Source organism: Notolabrus celidotus, chromosome 11, assembly GCF_009762535.1.
Source record: "Notolabrus celidotus isolate fNotCel1 chromosome 11, fNotCel1.pri, whole genome shotgun sequence".
NCBI lineage: Eukaryota > Metazoa > Chordata > Actinopteri > Labriformes > Labridae > Notolabrus > Notolabrus celidotus.
The window spans coordinates 18,723,102-18,738,479 of NC_048282.1; the positions used below are offsets into that span (position 1 = coordinate 18,723,102).

General features: G+C 40.3%; 2 protein-coding genes across 3 annotated transcripts; one reads left to right on the forward strand and one right to left on the reverse strand.

Annotated features, from left to right (window-relative positions):
- Positions 1–2,975, forward strand: neurod4 (neuronal differentiation 4). Its single transcript, XM_034696205.1, has 2 exons — positions 1–186; positions 1,174–2,975. Exon 2 carries the CDS (start codon positions 1,180–1,182, stop codon positions 2,224–2,226), a length of 1,047 nt encoding a protein of 348 aa, XP_034552096.1. The 5' UTR covers positions 1–186; positions 1,174–1,179; the 3' UTR covers positions 2,227–2,975.
- A 6,993-nt stretch (positions 2,976–9,968) lies between these two features.
- birc5b (baculoviral IAP repeat containing 5b) lies at positions 9,969–13,150 on the reverse strand. Of its 2 annotated transcripts, none has more exons than XM_034695926.1 (4): positions 12,910–13,147; positions 12,225–12,334; positions 10,255–10,372; positions 9,969–10,154 (listed from the first exon to the last, which is right to left on the reverse strand). In XM_034695926.1, the coding sequence occupies exons 1-4, from the start codon at positions 13,033–13,035 to the stop codon at positions 10,065–10,067; spliced, it is 444 nt and encodes a 147-aa protein (XP_034551817.1). In that variant the 5' UTR covers positions 13,036–13,147; the 3' UTR covers positions 9,969–10,064. The 2 variants fall into 2 exon arrangements, with proteins under 2 accessions (XP_034551817.1, XP_034551818.1); XM_034695927.1 differs by having other exon boundaries at positions 10,057–10,174; positions 12,910–13,150.
- Between the last annotated feature and the right edge of the window lie 2,228 nt (positions 13,151–15,378).

Below are 15,378 nucleotides of genomic sequence, written 5' to 3' on the forward strand. Positions count from 1 at the left end.
CCTGTCGTGCCATTCGGAGATGAAAATTCCACGCGCACTGATGGCTAACTGAAGGAGCAGCTGAGTTTGGATGCACCAAGAGAAAAAACGCAGGGACTCTGGAATATCACTCAGTTTCTGTTCATCTTCTTCCATTTACCAGATTCATCTTCTACTTTGCATATTGTGAGCTGTGAATCCTAACAGGTGAGTCCAGAAATTCTCTTCACCATTCTAACCCATAGAGGAAAAACCTAAAGATGTGGGTGCACAAACATTTTTGGGAAATGAATCAGCACATGCACCTGTAAGGGCGTGCTTGTGTTTACTGCAGGGACAAAAACAGACAGAGTACTGAGGCTCTTGTCTTAAATTCAACTGAATCAACCATCAACTGAAATAAAAGTTTTTCAGGGTTTATGATACCCAGATTATATTACAAGGCATAATGGCTATGGGTACATATTTGCCCATAAGTTTGAATACAATTTGTCTTCCTCTTCTTAGGCTTTTTTGCAAGTGGGACAGTTTAAAAAACAAAAAAACAAAATCCTAGCCCTTGGCCTGTGTGTTACTTCACCAAAAATACAACATCATGGTGAAAATCTGAGGGAAAAATGTAGAACTTCTTTATTTTTCATTAAATATGGAATTATGGAAATATGAAAATTACAAAACGTTTAAATACAAAAAAAGATTCGGTCGTCTATAACGTTGTAAGCATTATTCATGTGTAGCTTGTCCCCATGTGTGTTGAGTTGCATGTCCCCTATTTTAATCTGTGAGTTTTATATTCTGAGTAAATCCGGTCGTGTCCCAGATTGACAGCATCTCTGTAGCGACCACAGCAAAACAGCAGGGCAGCATTCATCCATTCTGGAAACGGCCCTTAAATATCAGAATATCACAACAAAAGACTTTAAGTTTAAGATTTTTTTTTCCCAAATAACTTTGCAGTGTTAGCACATGGAGTGAGCTCTCCACTCTGAAGTGCTGAAGTGAGAGCACTCATGGTGGATTTAAGAGGAAATGAGGTGTTAGTTATTGTAACTGAGGAAAATTTCTTCTATTTCCTGTCCCCATTATCCCAGACAGTGTTTCTTTTTATTTATACTTTTCATCATGCTTTTATACCAACTGTTAGAAAACACTTGTGAGGTTGACTAACCATTTTTTGGATCTGTGTTTCCTCAGATCATAATGATGACCAAACCATTTGGAAAGAGCAGCGATGTGAGTGAACTTGTGAGCTCCCTTGGCTGGCTAGAGCAGGACGGCAGCTCTCAGGATGGAGAAGAAAGCCCAGAGATGAGAGGGCAACATGGCCTGACTATCCACTCCTGCACAGAGCTGGGCAGTGAGGACATGGATGAGGAAGATGAGGAAGATGAGGAGGAGATTGGGCCAAATGGAGAAACAGCCCCTAAAAGGAGAGGCCCTAAGAAGAAGAAGATGACCAAAGCTCGACAGGAGAGGTTTCGTGCCCGGCGGTTCAAAGCAAATGCCAGAGAGCGCTCACGAATGCACGGCCTAAACGATGCTCTGGAGAGTCTGCGAAGAGTGATGCCCTGCCACTCCAAGACACAGAAGCTGTCAAAGATCGAGACTCTTCGTCTGGCCCGCAACTACATATGGGCTCTGTCTGAGGTGCTGGAGAGTGGCCAGTCCCCAGAGAGCCATGGCTTTGTGGAAATGATGTGCAAGGGTTTGTCTCAGCCTACTAGTAACCTGGTGGCTGGCTGCCTGCAGTTAGGCCCAAGCCCCATGATGCTCAACAAGCTGGAGGACAATTGTGGAGGCCCTGTGGTCAGTGGTATGGGGGGTCAGACTGGGCATCCCCTCAGCTACCCATCTCCAGGACTTCCAAGTCCCCCATATGGCTCCCTGGAGGCTTCCCACCTCCTCCATATGAAGGGATACAAGGGGCCTGTATATGACAACCCCTCCCCTAACGAGTGCAGCAGTGGCACCCCGCCGTACGACGGACCCCTCACTCCTCCTCTCAGCATCAGTGGTAACTCTGCCCTGAAGCAAGAGCCCTCTCCACATGAGTCAGAGAGGAACTACACCACCCACACCGGCCACCATGCCCACTACCTCTCGTCACACCATTACCCCTCTTCCACAGCAGGAGGGCCTCAGAGCCACCCACTCTATCATGCTTCACGCTACGAGCTTCCCCTAGATGTGGCCTTTGACTCCTATACTCCCTCTCACCTGATCAGCTCTCAGATGGGCACAATCTGAGGTGTGACCATGAAGGGTGAAGAGGAAACTGAAACTGATCAGGAGGAAAAACTAAACTCTTGAATGAACTGCTGAGAAAGCCACAGCTGTGGTTTTGAGTGTACAGAGAAAAGGGTTTGCATTTATGTTTTTTGGGACTCTGGGGGAGCGCTGAGTGCTCAGAAAGACTCACCAACTCAACTCAATCTACCTGATACAAACACGCACCCATGACTTTTAATTATTAATTTATTATTTTTATGCTCCATTCTTTTGATTTTTCTTATTATTTTTTAAGTATCAAGCCTTTAGTTGTTACAAAGTGACTAAAGATGATTTGACCAAATCTGTTAAACACACTTGAGCTTCTCATTCATGGTTCTGTGATGCAACTGGGCTCAAACAAGAACATACAGACTTGTTAGAAGATCTGCTAGTCTGCATATCAGAAAAAATGATCAAAAGCTAAACTTAAATTGTGCCCAACTAATGCCCCCCATCATAGGAAAAGCAATGCATTTATTTATATCTGTATTTAATATTTATTTTGATAACGTCTTGTCCTTTTTTATATTTCTCTCAGCACAGGTTTTTTTTGTTTCACTGTCTTCTTGGTCTGTTGTGAGTCACTGGCATCTGTACTGTATTTAATTTATTTATTTGAGGTCTTTCAGGTATTTGTTCATTTTATGTCACAGTTTTTGTCATACAGTACTGTTGTAAATATTTCACTGTTTCGCACTTAATTGAATAAATATTCTTATATTATATTCTATTTCTACTGTTCAGATATTTCCTGTCTTTCTTCATTCATTCTAATAAGTCCGGTTTATAGAGACCTCAATCTTCCTTATATGGAGTATCTTAATAATGCTCCAATACAGCACTTTTTGTGGATACCAGTTATGAGGTTGAAGGCTTTTATTTAAATTGACTTAATGTATTTTCAATTACCAAAAAAACCCGGTAAAAATGATTATTCCTAAATGGTTTGCAGTTCAAAATAACTTTAAAAAGTAATTTTCATCATTTTGTGCAATTTTAGAATGACATCACAAGTCTAGATTATTGGTATACCACAACTGGGGCCTCAATACAAGCTTATATACCACACTAATCCTCTGAAAGACCCTTCAGCATACATGTAGTGTCAAATATTTGACTGAATTTATAAAACATAGAAGATATATCCAAGTTTCAGAAAAGGGTAAGACCCATATTTTAGTATTTTTTTATATTGAAGACAAATAAAAACACTCCGACACAAATAATTAAAAACATATTGAAAATGCAATCTTAAAGGATGTTTAGTGGTTATGATTATTTCAATAATAGGCCGCTCAGATGTCAAAACAAATAAAAAGTGCAGGGCTAGCATCTTAAATTAAAGGCATACTTTGTGGTTGGGAATAGAGATCTGTTGCAGTGTGTGTGTGTGTGTGTGTGTGTGTGTGTGTGTGTGTGTGCGTGTGTGTGTGTGTGTGTGTGTGTGTATGTGTGTGTGTGTGTGTGTGTGTGTGTGTGTGTGTGTATGTATGTGTGTGTGTGTGTGTGTGTGTGTGTGTGTGTGTATGTGTATGTGAGTGTGTGTGTGTGTGTGTGTGTGTGTGTGTGTGTATGTATGTGTGTGTGTGTGTGTGTGTGTGTGTGTGTGTGTGTGTATGTGTATGTGTGTGTGTGTGTGTGTGTGTGTGTGTGTGTGTGTGTGTGTGTGTGTGTGTGTATGTATGTGTTTGTGTGTATGTGTGTTTGTGCTCCAGGGTGTCTATCAGGTCAGGCAGCAGGGCTGTTGTGGGCCATGGGAAAACCGCTCTGGGGAACAGGTGAATTTGTCAGAGAATCTGTTTCTCTCCCACATGTCCCATTTTCCCATCCAGCTCATGCCAAAACACTGAGGGGCAAAGGCTCATTTTTAAAGAGTCCATCCACATAAATAAATAGAAGCATTGAGGAAAAAATAAACACTGAGATTTGATGCCTGTTTCTCGCCTGGATCAAATTGATTCCAAGGTTACTCACACACATTTATATCACTAATCTAATGACAAAAGTCTCAGTTTTGACTTCAATGATGTTTCAAAGGACATGATGGCACTCAACAGAAATAAAGAACCAAGAGGTGGGAGAGCAAGTGCTGGTGTGTTCAAGTGTGTTTATCATTGTGGGCTCTTAGGCAATTGTATGAAGGGGAAGGTGCATTGGAGGCTGTTGTCCTAAAGGGCGTCCCCCCTCTTCAGCTACCTCTCCAAAGGTTTGTCTTTTCCAGTCCCTGCAACAGCGCAGAGAGGATGGAGGAGAAAAAGGGAACGATTGTTTTAGTGGGCGCCAGTGGTCCATTGTGAACACAGCCTGTTCTTTCTCTTGACCTGTGACCTCTATTGTTGTGCAGCTTCTCATTCGGGGAGGGCAGACAGCTGGGGGAACTGCGGGGGGGCTGATGGACAGCTGGGCCAATTTGGGGAGAGAGAGAGAGGAGAGTGAGAGCATGAGAGAGAGGGATGTGAGAGGGGAATTTGTGTGTTATAGGGAGAAGGAAGAAGAGGAGAGGGCAGCAGAGGTGATGGAGGTCCTTGCTCCTCATTCACATGTTTGTCCTTTCTGCTCCTGCGTGTCAGGCCCAGCAGAGGAGTGACACATAGCTTTACACACGCAGACATTTGGCCTGTGAGAAAGTACTGGCAGAGTGAGCTGGCGCACTCCCTCTTTGTTTCTTTGCTGTTTTGTTTTGGCAAAAAAAACTATGGGGGAGGCAGGGTATGTGGATTATCCTCCAGAGTCCAAATACATGAGTGGGTGGATATGGAAATAATCCACATAAAAATCTTTGTATACAAGATTACAGGACACAGAGATGGAGGACAGTCTCTGGAGTTCAGAGCGTGCAGTGCAGGGACAGTTTGGTAACAGCATTGGACACTTTGGGAAAGATTTGTAGTATTTAAAGAGGGCACAGTTTCAGATTCTGTGCAACTCCATGTGTTCGGTCCAAAGTTAGTTCAGGTCTGAATTTAATTTAAAAATAGTCAGTTCAAAAAAGTACTCAATTTCATAAAATACTGTGTAGTTTTGACATATTGTGTACATTCACGATTCAGACGTGCAAAGAAAAACATGTGTCACGTCTATTCAAAAAACGAAGAGAGGAAAAAAGGGGTTTAAAAAAAGGCTCCCTACTGGAAAGGTAAAATAACAACAACCTAACTTTACAATACAAGAGGCAAACAAAGATTCAGACTGAGTGTATCAAGTGGTTCCCTTCCATGATGAGGAATCAAGGGTCTTTTAATTTGAAAGGGTCACATGCTCTCCAAAGCCATCTCGGCCGAGGCGACAGGCTACAGAACGCGACCTGTGGCCCAATCCCCTGGGAGGGAAAGGTCATGTCAGACATCAACACATGGAAAATGTATGCAACTTTTTGCGATATTTCTGATTTTCAATCTTTAGTTATGTTACACATAGATTAAATGGACCGTAGTGACATAAAATAATAAAAATCCTGAATTTGATTTATTTTTGAAGACAACCATAGCTAAAGAGTCAGCTTGCTGTCTTGTGCATATATCCGAGTTTCTGTGGGCTGCACACTTAATCCACTGGCCAAACAAGAGTGGCTCCCACTAAAATGAAAAGGTCCTGATCCATAGGAGCGAGATAGAGGGATAAAGCATTGTGATTAAGATTGTATTAATGGGGCCATAGGAGGCTGGAAGGCTTTAATCAGTGTCTGTGTGCCGGTAATCCCTCAGCCTCTAAGCTGGGGCCAACACAGTGATCCCCCCACCCCCTGCTTTCAGGCCACAGAGCGCATGCACACACATGTAGAAACACACACACTCACGCCTCCTCTGTGGGGAGCATAGGGGATATATGAGCGCCCAGGTTGAGAGGTGGAGCACCCTGAAAAAAGAGACGGCCGTGACTTAGAGGAGCAGCTGGTGGAAGAAAGAGGAGAGGACAGAAGAGATGGATGGAGAGAGCGATGTGGGAAAAGAAAGAAGGAAACAATGACAGGAGCTGTGAGAAGTTGCAGGGAATGGAGAAAGGGAGAATTTGAATAATGATGATTGGTCTGGTCATGGTCAACATGGTGGAAGTGATTAAATATAAATTTATAAAACTTTAGCTCTTCATGGCCTTGGTTTTATTACCACATTGCATCAGTCTAGACATTTAGAAGGTGAACATTAGTGAGACATGAATGAAATTACTTCCACAACCAAAACACAACTGTTACTCCTGTGAAAATTTTAGTAGAAGTAGAAACATGTTACAGTTTTTGTCAGTTGCTCTGGAACAACTCTCTGGCAGTTGGATTATGTGAAAAAATATTCTCTGCTACCATTTGCAAATGCTTTAGGACATTTAAGCAAATTAATCTGCCCAGTTTTATGTAGTGTGAAAATTATTTACTGTGTGTGATTTTGTGATCAGGTTGTTTTTCCTCAGTTTAATCACTGTTGAAACTAAGGTGGGATTCAACTACTCTTTAAATCATCAAATGTCCGATCTGCACAGACATCACTATACAAAGAACCATTTGAATGCCTGCTTAGTTGATGAATAAATAGTAAGGTGCCAGAAAATTGATATAAGACAAGTTGTCCGGTGATTTTCAGCTCTTTAACAATGCTTTTTTGCCTACTTTTTGTTTTCACTGTGATTTTTAAAGACATTTTTTTTCGACATCACTGGAAAATTGAATTGTTATTTCATGTTATATGCAAATTTAAGCTAAAAAGTATACTGGATATTTTTAAATTGCCATGGGGTGACATGTTTTGATTTGGCCTTCTCTAAGAAAAAGTTGGTTTGTCTTTTGCTTTACAAAAGGGAAAGTGAAACCTGAAACTTTATCAGCATTCAAGAGTTTTCACTTTGATATACAACAGCACATAGTCAGCTTATGAGATTTTATACCCCTTTGGTTTACAAAATATTAAAGCACATTGTGGTTTTGATGGTAATGGCTTTATCAACAAAGAAACTTCATTTTGACACACAAATAAAATGATTTTGGTGAGATAAAGCTACATGAGTGAATTTTTATCATCATCTTCATCATCAAGAAATTAAAAAAATGTTTTGAGAAATGTCCAAACCAACTGACCCTTGTTCTGGTATAATGACATAACAGTTTGTTCTACTGATGCAAGACAGAAGAAAGAAGGAGATATAGAAGTTAGGGGAGGAAAGAGGGCAGCTCACAGACTCATTACCTCAGGGATTGGGTGTAAAAGGTGACATTGTGCATGCTGATAAGGGGTGGGCCTTCTCCTCCCAGAGTCTGAGAGTATTAGGGTGTAGGAGTTAAAGAGCTTCTAATGGGATCTGGATGCTGTCGTGTTTACCCTGCACCCCCCTTACCCTCCCACACTGCTGCACGCCCACTGCATTGTGGAAGTTGCTGGGCTTTGGGACACCACAATGGGGCTGAGTGTAGGGACAGATGGAGGTCCCTTTGGAAGAGGGCACAAAAAAAACAGCCAAAGGTAGGAGGGCTGTGGTATCAGCCGGCATGCCCCGCTGCCAGTGACGTGGGGGTAGAAAAAGTGAAAAGGAAGACTAGATTTTTCCCCCCTTATTATAATGCAAGGAAGAATGTCCCTTTGCTCTGGTAATCTGCTTGTAAATTCAGCGTGATATAGACACATTATGTGGCTTTAGTTCGGTGTCACTGTGCAGTCTAAATCTCTTATACACATGCCAGCCTTCACACACATTTACCCTTATTAGTATGCTATATTCTAACAATTATACTTCTAATTTTGCCAATTTGTTTGTATTTGGGTGGTAGAATCTGTAAAAATATTAAGTATGGCTGTTTCATTTGAGTTGAATCACAGTTGACACTATGGAGTGCCAGGATCAGGCATGGCATCCCTCTTATGCAGGGTTTCATTTAAAGATTGCAAAAAGCATCAAACCTCATGAAGTTTGTTGCTGAGGTCTTTCCTTCCTACTCATATGAGTACTTTTCAGTCTAAAAAGCAAAGCATTGCATGGACAAGTATGTCAGTTTGGCACTCAGATGTGACATGGGGCTCATTTAGGCTTTGTTTATTAACAGTTGAAACAGGTCAGGCGGGAGGTTAAACGCTGATGCCATTAATTTAAAGCCAGTGCAGTCCCTGTATGGTGCATCAGGGTCTGCTGATAGATGCTGATGAGGAGTGAGGAGAAACATTGGAGGAGGGTAAGAGGGAGGTACCGGGCGCAAGAGCAACAGATGGGGCCTGATGGAAAGCTCAGGTTGTAAACTTTCTGTTGGTAACATCTGTCCGTTTGTCCATCTGCTACATTAGTCTGTTTAGTTTGTTTAGCTAATACAAATTAATTAGGAATCTGCAGAGGATGCCTTTGTTGCTGTGTATTAATAAGATCAGATATATCCATGTGTAGCTGTACAATTCCTATTAGCTTAATGACTTATTTTAAATACATTTCAGTGGATTTATATATTAATAAGGGCATCAAAGTGGGATGGGAAAAAAAAAACATATGAAGCCCCCTCCTCAGTTATGATCTAATCAAATTATCAGTTTCACACAGTTCCCACAGATAAGCCCATCTATCACATCTGTGCCACTCAGTCAATGCTGCTCTTTGTTCATTTTCTGGAGCACACATAAATAAGTGGATTGACATGCATGAGGCTAAAAACCTGATTAGACTTACATTAGCAATTACTGTAAACACTCTCCTTATAATCTGTGCACTTATGCAAATACCACACCACTTAACCTAACTAAACATTAAATCCCATTTCTCACCATTGACTGATATGGGAATTGTATCTGATGCATTTTCATGGATAATTCTTTCCATAAAGAGACAGCTTCAAGTTGCTACAATGAAGATTTTTGGCCATGATGACGGAGTGTGAATGTCTGAGGTCATATCTTACAGGAGCATCTATCCAAGAGTATAAGAAAAGTCACTGAGAATGATGAAGCATAGTAGTTTCATTGGAAATGTTACATCACTTTTGCGTATTTAACTTTTTTTTGGCCCAAAATATTCTCCCTTCAATTTGTTCTGCAGCGAGCGGATAAAGGAGAATTAAGCAGCTGATCTGGGCTCAGTGTCCAGAGTGTTACATTAGACATTAATCCACAACAGAGGAAGGCTGGAGAAGGGCTAGCAGGTTTTAATCCTGCACTCCATACAGCCAAGCCTCCCATCAAACTCAGCCAGACACTGAGAACCAATAAGCGAAATTCAAAAATCTTAAGACTTTATTTTGGCAGATATTAGTGTTGAACTCTTGCTTCCTAAAATGCTAAAAAGAGCAGTGAAGCATTACTGTGACAGCTTTCTGAGTAATAACTATATGAACACCTTAACCACAATCTCTATTGTCTTCTGCAGTCTCCTTCAGTGTTTCCTAAATATCTATCCTCCTCATAGGGTTAAGCGAGTGTCCTGGTGAGCCCTTTCTGTGTGCACTGTCCATATGTAACAGATGTTACTGGGGCAACAGTTGGTATTGAAAAGGAGGGGCTTCAGGCCATCTGTCCAGGGTCAAGTTTTGAAAAGGGGTGGTAGAGATGGTGGCACGTTCAGGAAAATGGCAAGTATTTGGTTTAAAAAGAGGGAATATAGCACACATTGTAATCCTGCTCAATGTGTGCTTTCATTTCAGATTGCCTTTGTGAAGAGTTTGAGTGTGAGGCCACAGACTGAGATTTTGAGGAGGGGAAGCTGCTGCCTTAAGACAAAGGCACCACCTTGTGGTTAAAGACAGAACTACACACTAAGTGTAACAAAAAACACAACTTTATTAATGTTTCAAGTTTACACATTTAAGAAGAGTTAGAATACAAAATGACAATTTACAGACAGGAAGCTGAATCTACTCATATGGAGTCCAATTGAGATTGGAGGCTCTCAAGTGTGTGGTCTATGTTTTCCCGCAAACATGCCATCTCCTTATGACAAACTTTTCTCTGGAAAAAAAAATAAATTACTGAGTAAAACCATTGCAGAAGTGTTTTTAATAAAATACCTTGTTCCATTGCACATAATAGGTACAGAAAGGGACCTTACAAGGTAGACTTTAAGCCTCTCCTTTTCCACGTGGTAGAAATCAGCCACACTCAGCTCTGTGAAGTCCTTCCTCAAAGTCAAGAATCCACAGTTAGGGGAACGCTTTACATGTTCAGACCTGAGCAGAGAAAATGAGACACAAACATCCTCATTCAGAAAAGAACACCATCAAACCAAAAGCCTGAGTGAAAAACAATATTATGCTAATCATCTCTTGGGCAGCCTCTATGCTGTCACCAAGGGAAAGTTGATGATGGCGGTGGCAACAATTCAGGGACCGCTAATTAAAATCATGAAGACGCTTCTGTAGTGGAGGACAGTGTGATGCCAAGCATGGAGGATAACAAGTAAGCAGAGGAAGACAGTTAGGAAGAGGGCTAACAATAGCTGAAGCTAGCAGGAGTTGTTTAATTTATTTGTAAACCAGGAGATGCTGTTTGATATCAATGATTATGTTTTAGATGTTCATGGTTTTAATTACTTTTCATCACAAGTGGTGGGTCTAATGCTAGGTTGATTCCAGAAGTAACTGATTGTGCTTCAGTGGACATGTAGGAAAGTTTGTTTTGATTTTATATTTCACAGACTGCTTTATAAAACCACAAGGACGCTCGTGTAGTGGAGGACACAGCCAGGATGGTGAAGAAGAGGACTGTTTGAATTAGCCTGAATATATTCTGTGAGTAAGCTCCTTTGTTTGTCATATTTTGGGTTAATATTAGCTACAGCTAGAAGGTAGCTAACAAGTTGTTTAACCATTTTGTAAATCTTCAGATGCAGTTTAGTGTCTGTGATTTGGATTTCAGCTATTTGTGGTTGTTGTTACTTTTTATATGTGTTTGCTCAATTTGTAGGGATTCTTTGTGCTATAATGCAGGGGCATTTCTAGGATCGGATGATTAGGGGTGCTGAGCACCCAGAGAGCTGTCCGGCCGGGCAAGATAAATTTCACTGTTTTGTACATTTTAATGCAATTTCATTCCAACAATTGTGAAAGAAAACACTTTTTGGGAAAGTCTGTGACTAAACCATCTAATCTGATAAAGTTTATTTAAATCCTGAGCCACAGCAAAAGAGGAATGGATTGGAATCATAAAAGAAACATATGGTAACCCTAATTTCTGGGGAAAGACAACTAATTTTGATACAGCAGCTCCTCAACATATACATAAACAGTATGTATGTTTCTGGAGTAAACCAGCCCCCTATAGTGAGTACCAAAAATTGACATTGGAGTTATTTTTTGGACTTTCATTTGAAATGCAATGCACACCATGTAAAACACATTAACAGAAATTGACTTTTTCAATGTTGCTCTCTGCCTTTTTCCTTCTTGTCTGTTTTATATAATTTGAGAAGTTTTGCGTGCCACTATTCTCTGTTTGTTTTCTTACCGAGTTCTTCCCGATCTTGGTGGTGGTGGAGCTACTGTATTTTTGTTGTTAAAATATTACGTTTCAACCAAGTACTGTATGGTTTTGAAACTTTTCTAGTTTGTTAAAAAAGAACATACAGCAGAAAAAAAAAATCTCTCAAATTTTAGGGGTGCGGGGATTAAATTTAGGGTTGCTTCAGCACCACCAAAAATGGGCTAGAAACGCCTATGCTATAATGACATATAGCTCAGTGTGTTTCAGTTTTACACCTGATATAATGAAGTGTCTTTTCTACTTGTTTTGTGTCAAAAATCATTAGCACCAAGTTCTACTTCTGCATTCAACAATAAAAAAGGTTTACATGTGGCATCAAACCAACTGATTAAAAAGAAGAAACATCCTCTCTTTTAAATTCACTTCACTGTTTTTCTGTTTTTTCAACCTTGATGATGATGTACTTTATTCAAAACATTCTAAAACTAACTCAGAGTAAATACAGAATGAGCCTTGAAGCTTTTTTACCCAACATGCATAACTGTCTTTATTTCCCTCTAAATAAAGGTAAATTCAGGTAAGGTGACATGTTACTCTTACCAGGGGTCGTCGTCTGGCTCCCAGCCCTCCAGCTCAATCAAACAGAAGAAACAGCAGGCGACATCAGGCTCGTTCTCACTGGGGCAGTGGACAAACCCAGCCCTGGCCATCTGCAGAGACAAATAAAACAGACAAAGTTACTGTTATGTCTTCTATTTAGACGAGAGAAAATGAAAACAAGGCAGTAGTTTAAGAAATTATATCAGATGATAACTCAGTGATTCCATGACTGTGTGATGATTAGTGTGTGAGAATGAAACCAGAAGAGGATCTCCTTTTGGAGTCGGGGTGGAAGGGTTAAGAGCTCGTAACATGGCATCATCCAGTGAGTTGTCAGCAGCTCATCCATCATGACATGAGTAGGGTGGGCAAAGAGTTTGTGCACTAGTCACCTGATGCTATGAAACTGAATCTGGCACCTGCTTAGGCATACATCACAAAGCTGTCACATCCTTGGATTTAAGGCTGTGGTATAATAGTTGTGTAAACAAGGATTGGGGATTCCTATCATTTTTAACATCAGCCATAGCCATGAATCGGTGTGGTTATTATAAGATAAGCTGTGTTTTTCATTTTAAGAGCACTAAGGAGCAAAATATAACCACAAAAGACAACTTATTTAAAGCATTTTACGTTTCCACAGTTGCTCTAAAGGCTCTCCGCCATTAAAGAGACACCTTCTTACCTTTTCAGGTGTGCAGTTACACTCCTCTCTGAATGGCCAGTCTGCAAAAGTCTGTTCTCTTAACTCCTGGCTGTACATTTTGTCGTATGAGTAAAACCTGTTCGTCAATATATCTATGCTGGCCATTATATCAGCAAAAAAAAACCTCAGTTCAGTTTAGTTTAGAGTGTAGTTGTTTATCTGGACACTTGCAAACTGTCCCAGGCGTTTTCAGTTTTGGCTGATTGGGCTGTGATCAAGGTGTAAGGTGGGCGGAGCAATGTGAGGTCACCAGACTCCTGAAAGAAATTCTCAAATCTCCGCTGGATCTTAAGTAATTTTAATGTGTTATAAGCTAACCCCAGATATTTCACCTTAATCTCAAGGTCTTTATCAGCAGAAGAGTTTCATTCAATTCCCTAGTTTTGGTTTTTTAATCTTTAACAAACACATGAGTAGATTGTTTTTTTTCATAGTACCAGCATCCTTAAAACATGGCTTGTTTTGTGGGTTTGTTATTTTGTTGAAAGCTTCAATGTTGTAAAAGTTTGAGGTTATACTCAGGAAAATCTGCTGCTGTTATATTTCATGAGTGTTGAGGTCAGAACGTTTGATTACTTTTACTCATTTCTTTTCAGGTGTTAACATTTTCAGGATTAAATCAGTTTAATACAATTTGTGAAAAAATCCGTGTAAAAGAAAACTGTCATTTATTAAAGGGACAGTTCACAGGCAGAGGAACATTCATGTTTTGCATCCATAAATAGCTGTAAAGCAAAGAAAATAACTGAAAAATGTTGACGTAAGTGTGTTTGGACCAGACTTGATTATAATCAACTAACTGCGTGATAGAGCTGCAGGGGTTGACATCCTTGCTTTCGTGTCAGTTCTCGCCTGGTTCCAAAATAATGGGCTGAGCTGACTGAGATCTTGTGGGTAATACACTTACGATTGACAGATATCTTATATGACACCACCACAAAAAACACAACAACTTTAAAACCAAGTAACATGAAGATGAATTTGTCTGCTCTAAAGACTCTGATTTTAAATTAACCACATACATACTCTATGCAACTGAGTTCTCTGAAAGTCGTATTAACCCAAGCTGTACTTTGAGAGACTGTGGATTTAATTTGTCATCACTTATACTGAAATCTTTTATCTGTATTAAAGTATCATTGACTTATGATCAAATCTTATGTTTGTATGAGGTTAGATTCTATAAAGTGAAAAAAAATTACTACCATCAACTGTTAAGTTTAGTCATCATAAAAAAACGGTCAAGTAGAGGAACTTATCTCCCCCTGTTGGACATTTCAGGAATGGTATTGTGTTGATGAATTCCTCCTCTTTTAAAAAAATGATTGCCCTACATTCTTGCAACGAAGCATAAAACAGAAAATGAATTACAACAAAAATATGCACTCACAAGTCTGTACCACATCATTAGCTTTGTGTGTATAACTACAGATGTTGTTTCATACTGAAACACACATTTAAATATGTTATTAAAGTTTCCTAATATTCATTTTACTGCCCAGAAATCAAACTGTTCAGTTTAATGGTTTGAGATGTAAACTCAGCCGCCCTGTTTATGACTGTGAGAGACAGGGACAGTCCTGGTGTGCAGTGTGTCCCTGTAACTCTATCCTTCAGGGCCTCTGGGTGCTGAAATGTGCTTACAACTGTAAACTGCTGTTCTTTTCCCCTTCTAACCTTATCTTCCTGCAGAGAACTTCAGGGGGTGCTGAGATGCAGCTTGCCTGATCAAGAATAGATGATTTTTATATTACAGGTATCACTCTCTAATGGTTGGTCGTCCTTTGAGAAATTACTCTGTATAAGGGCACTTTCTAAGCATTTTTCTACGTTCTACGTAACCTTTTTTTTAAAGAGTTTATCACACAAGAGGGCATACACTGAAAATGAATTGAAGCTTTGCTGTGCATTTGCAGGTTACTGTAGAGGTTTATACAGTGGGTGGCTGCTTGCTGCAGACAGTGCAGAATAACACGGACCTCTGATTTTACGCATGCATGTGTTACTTTTCCATAAGTTACATTTTTACTTGTGTATTGCTACTTTTGCAGCACCATGAGTACAAGGTTTTACAGTTTGCCCGCCTACATTCCCAAGTTTTGTGCCAAAAGTGTTGAAGTTGCACCAAAGACGGCCTTTACTGATGTCCATAGGGGTTTAAGATATACTCTTGATCAAGCATTTGTGCCATGCCTTCATTGACATTTGATTCTTCCTCCTCTCACATCCTCCCCTCTACTACATTTAACTCTGCCGTCTCCGTCTTATAATACAGCTAACCCTCACTTATTAACGTCAGTCATGATTAGCTGAAGGAATCTCCTACTTCTGCTTTGTTTTCACACAGGGCTGAGAGTGAAAGAGAGGGAGGGAGGAGAGAGGATGTAGAGAGGTGGAGGGGAGGTGATAGAGTCGATGTTTGTGGTCTCTATTTCTACATGCCCTCTA

Excerpts from the sequence above, each read along its gene's own strand:
- birc5b (XM_034695926.1), bottom strand. The coding sequence starts at position 13,035 with ATGGCCAGCATAGATATATTGACGAACAGGTTTTACTCATACGACAAA. Across the intron at positions 12,335-12,909 it reads GTAACTGCACACCTGAAAAG|ATGGCCAGGGCTGGGTTTGT; the intron begins GTAAGAAGGTGT and ends TTGTCTCTGCAG. Across the intron at positions 10,373-12,224 it reads GAGCCAGACGACGACCCCTG|GTCTGAACATGTAAAGCGTT; the intron begins GTAAGAGTAACA and ends TTCTCTGCTCAG.
- neurod4 (XM_034696205.1), top strand. The coding sequence starts at position 1,180 with ATGATGACCAAACCATTTGGAAAGAGCAGCGATGTGAGTGAACTTGTG.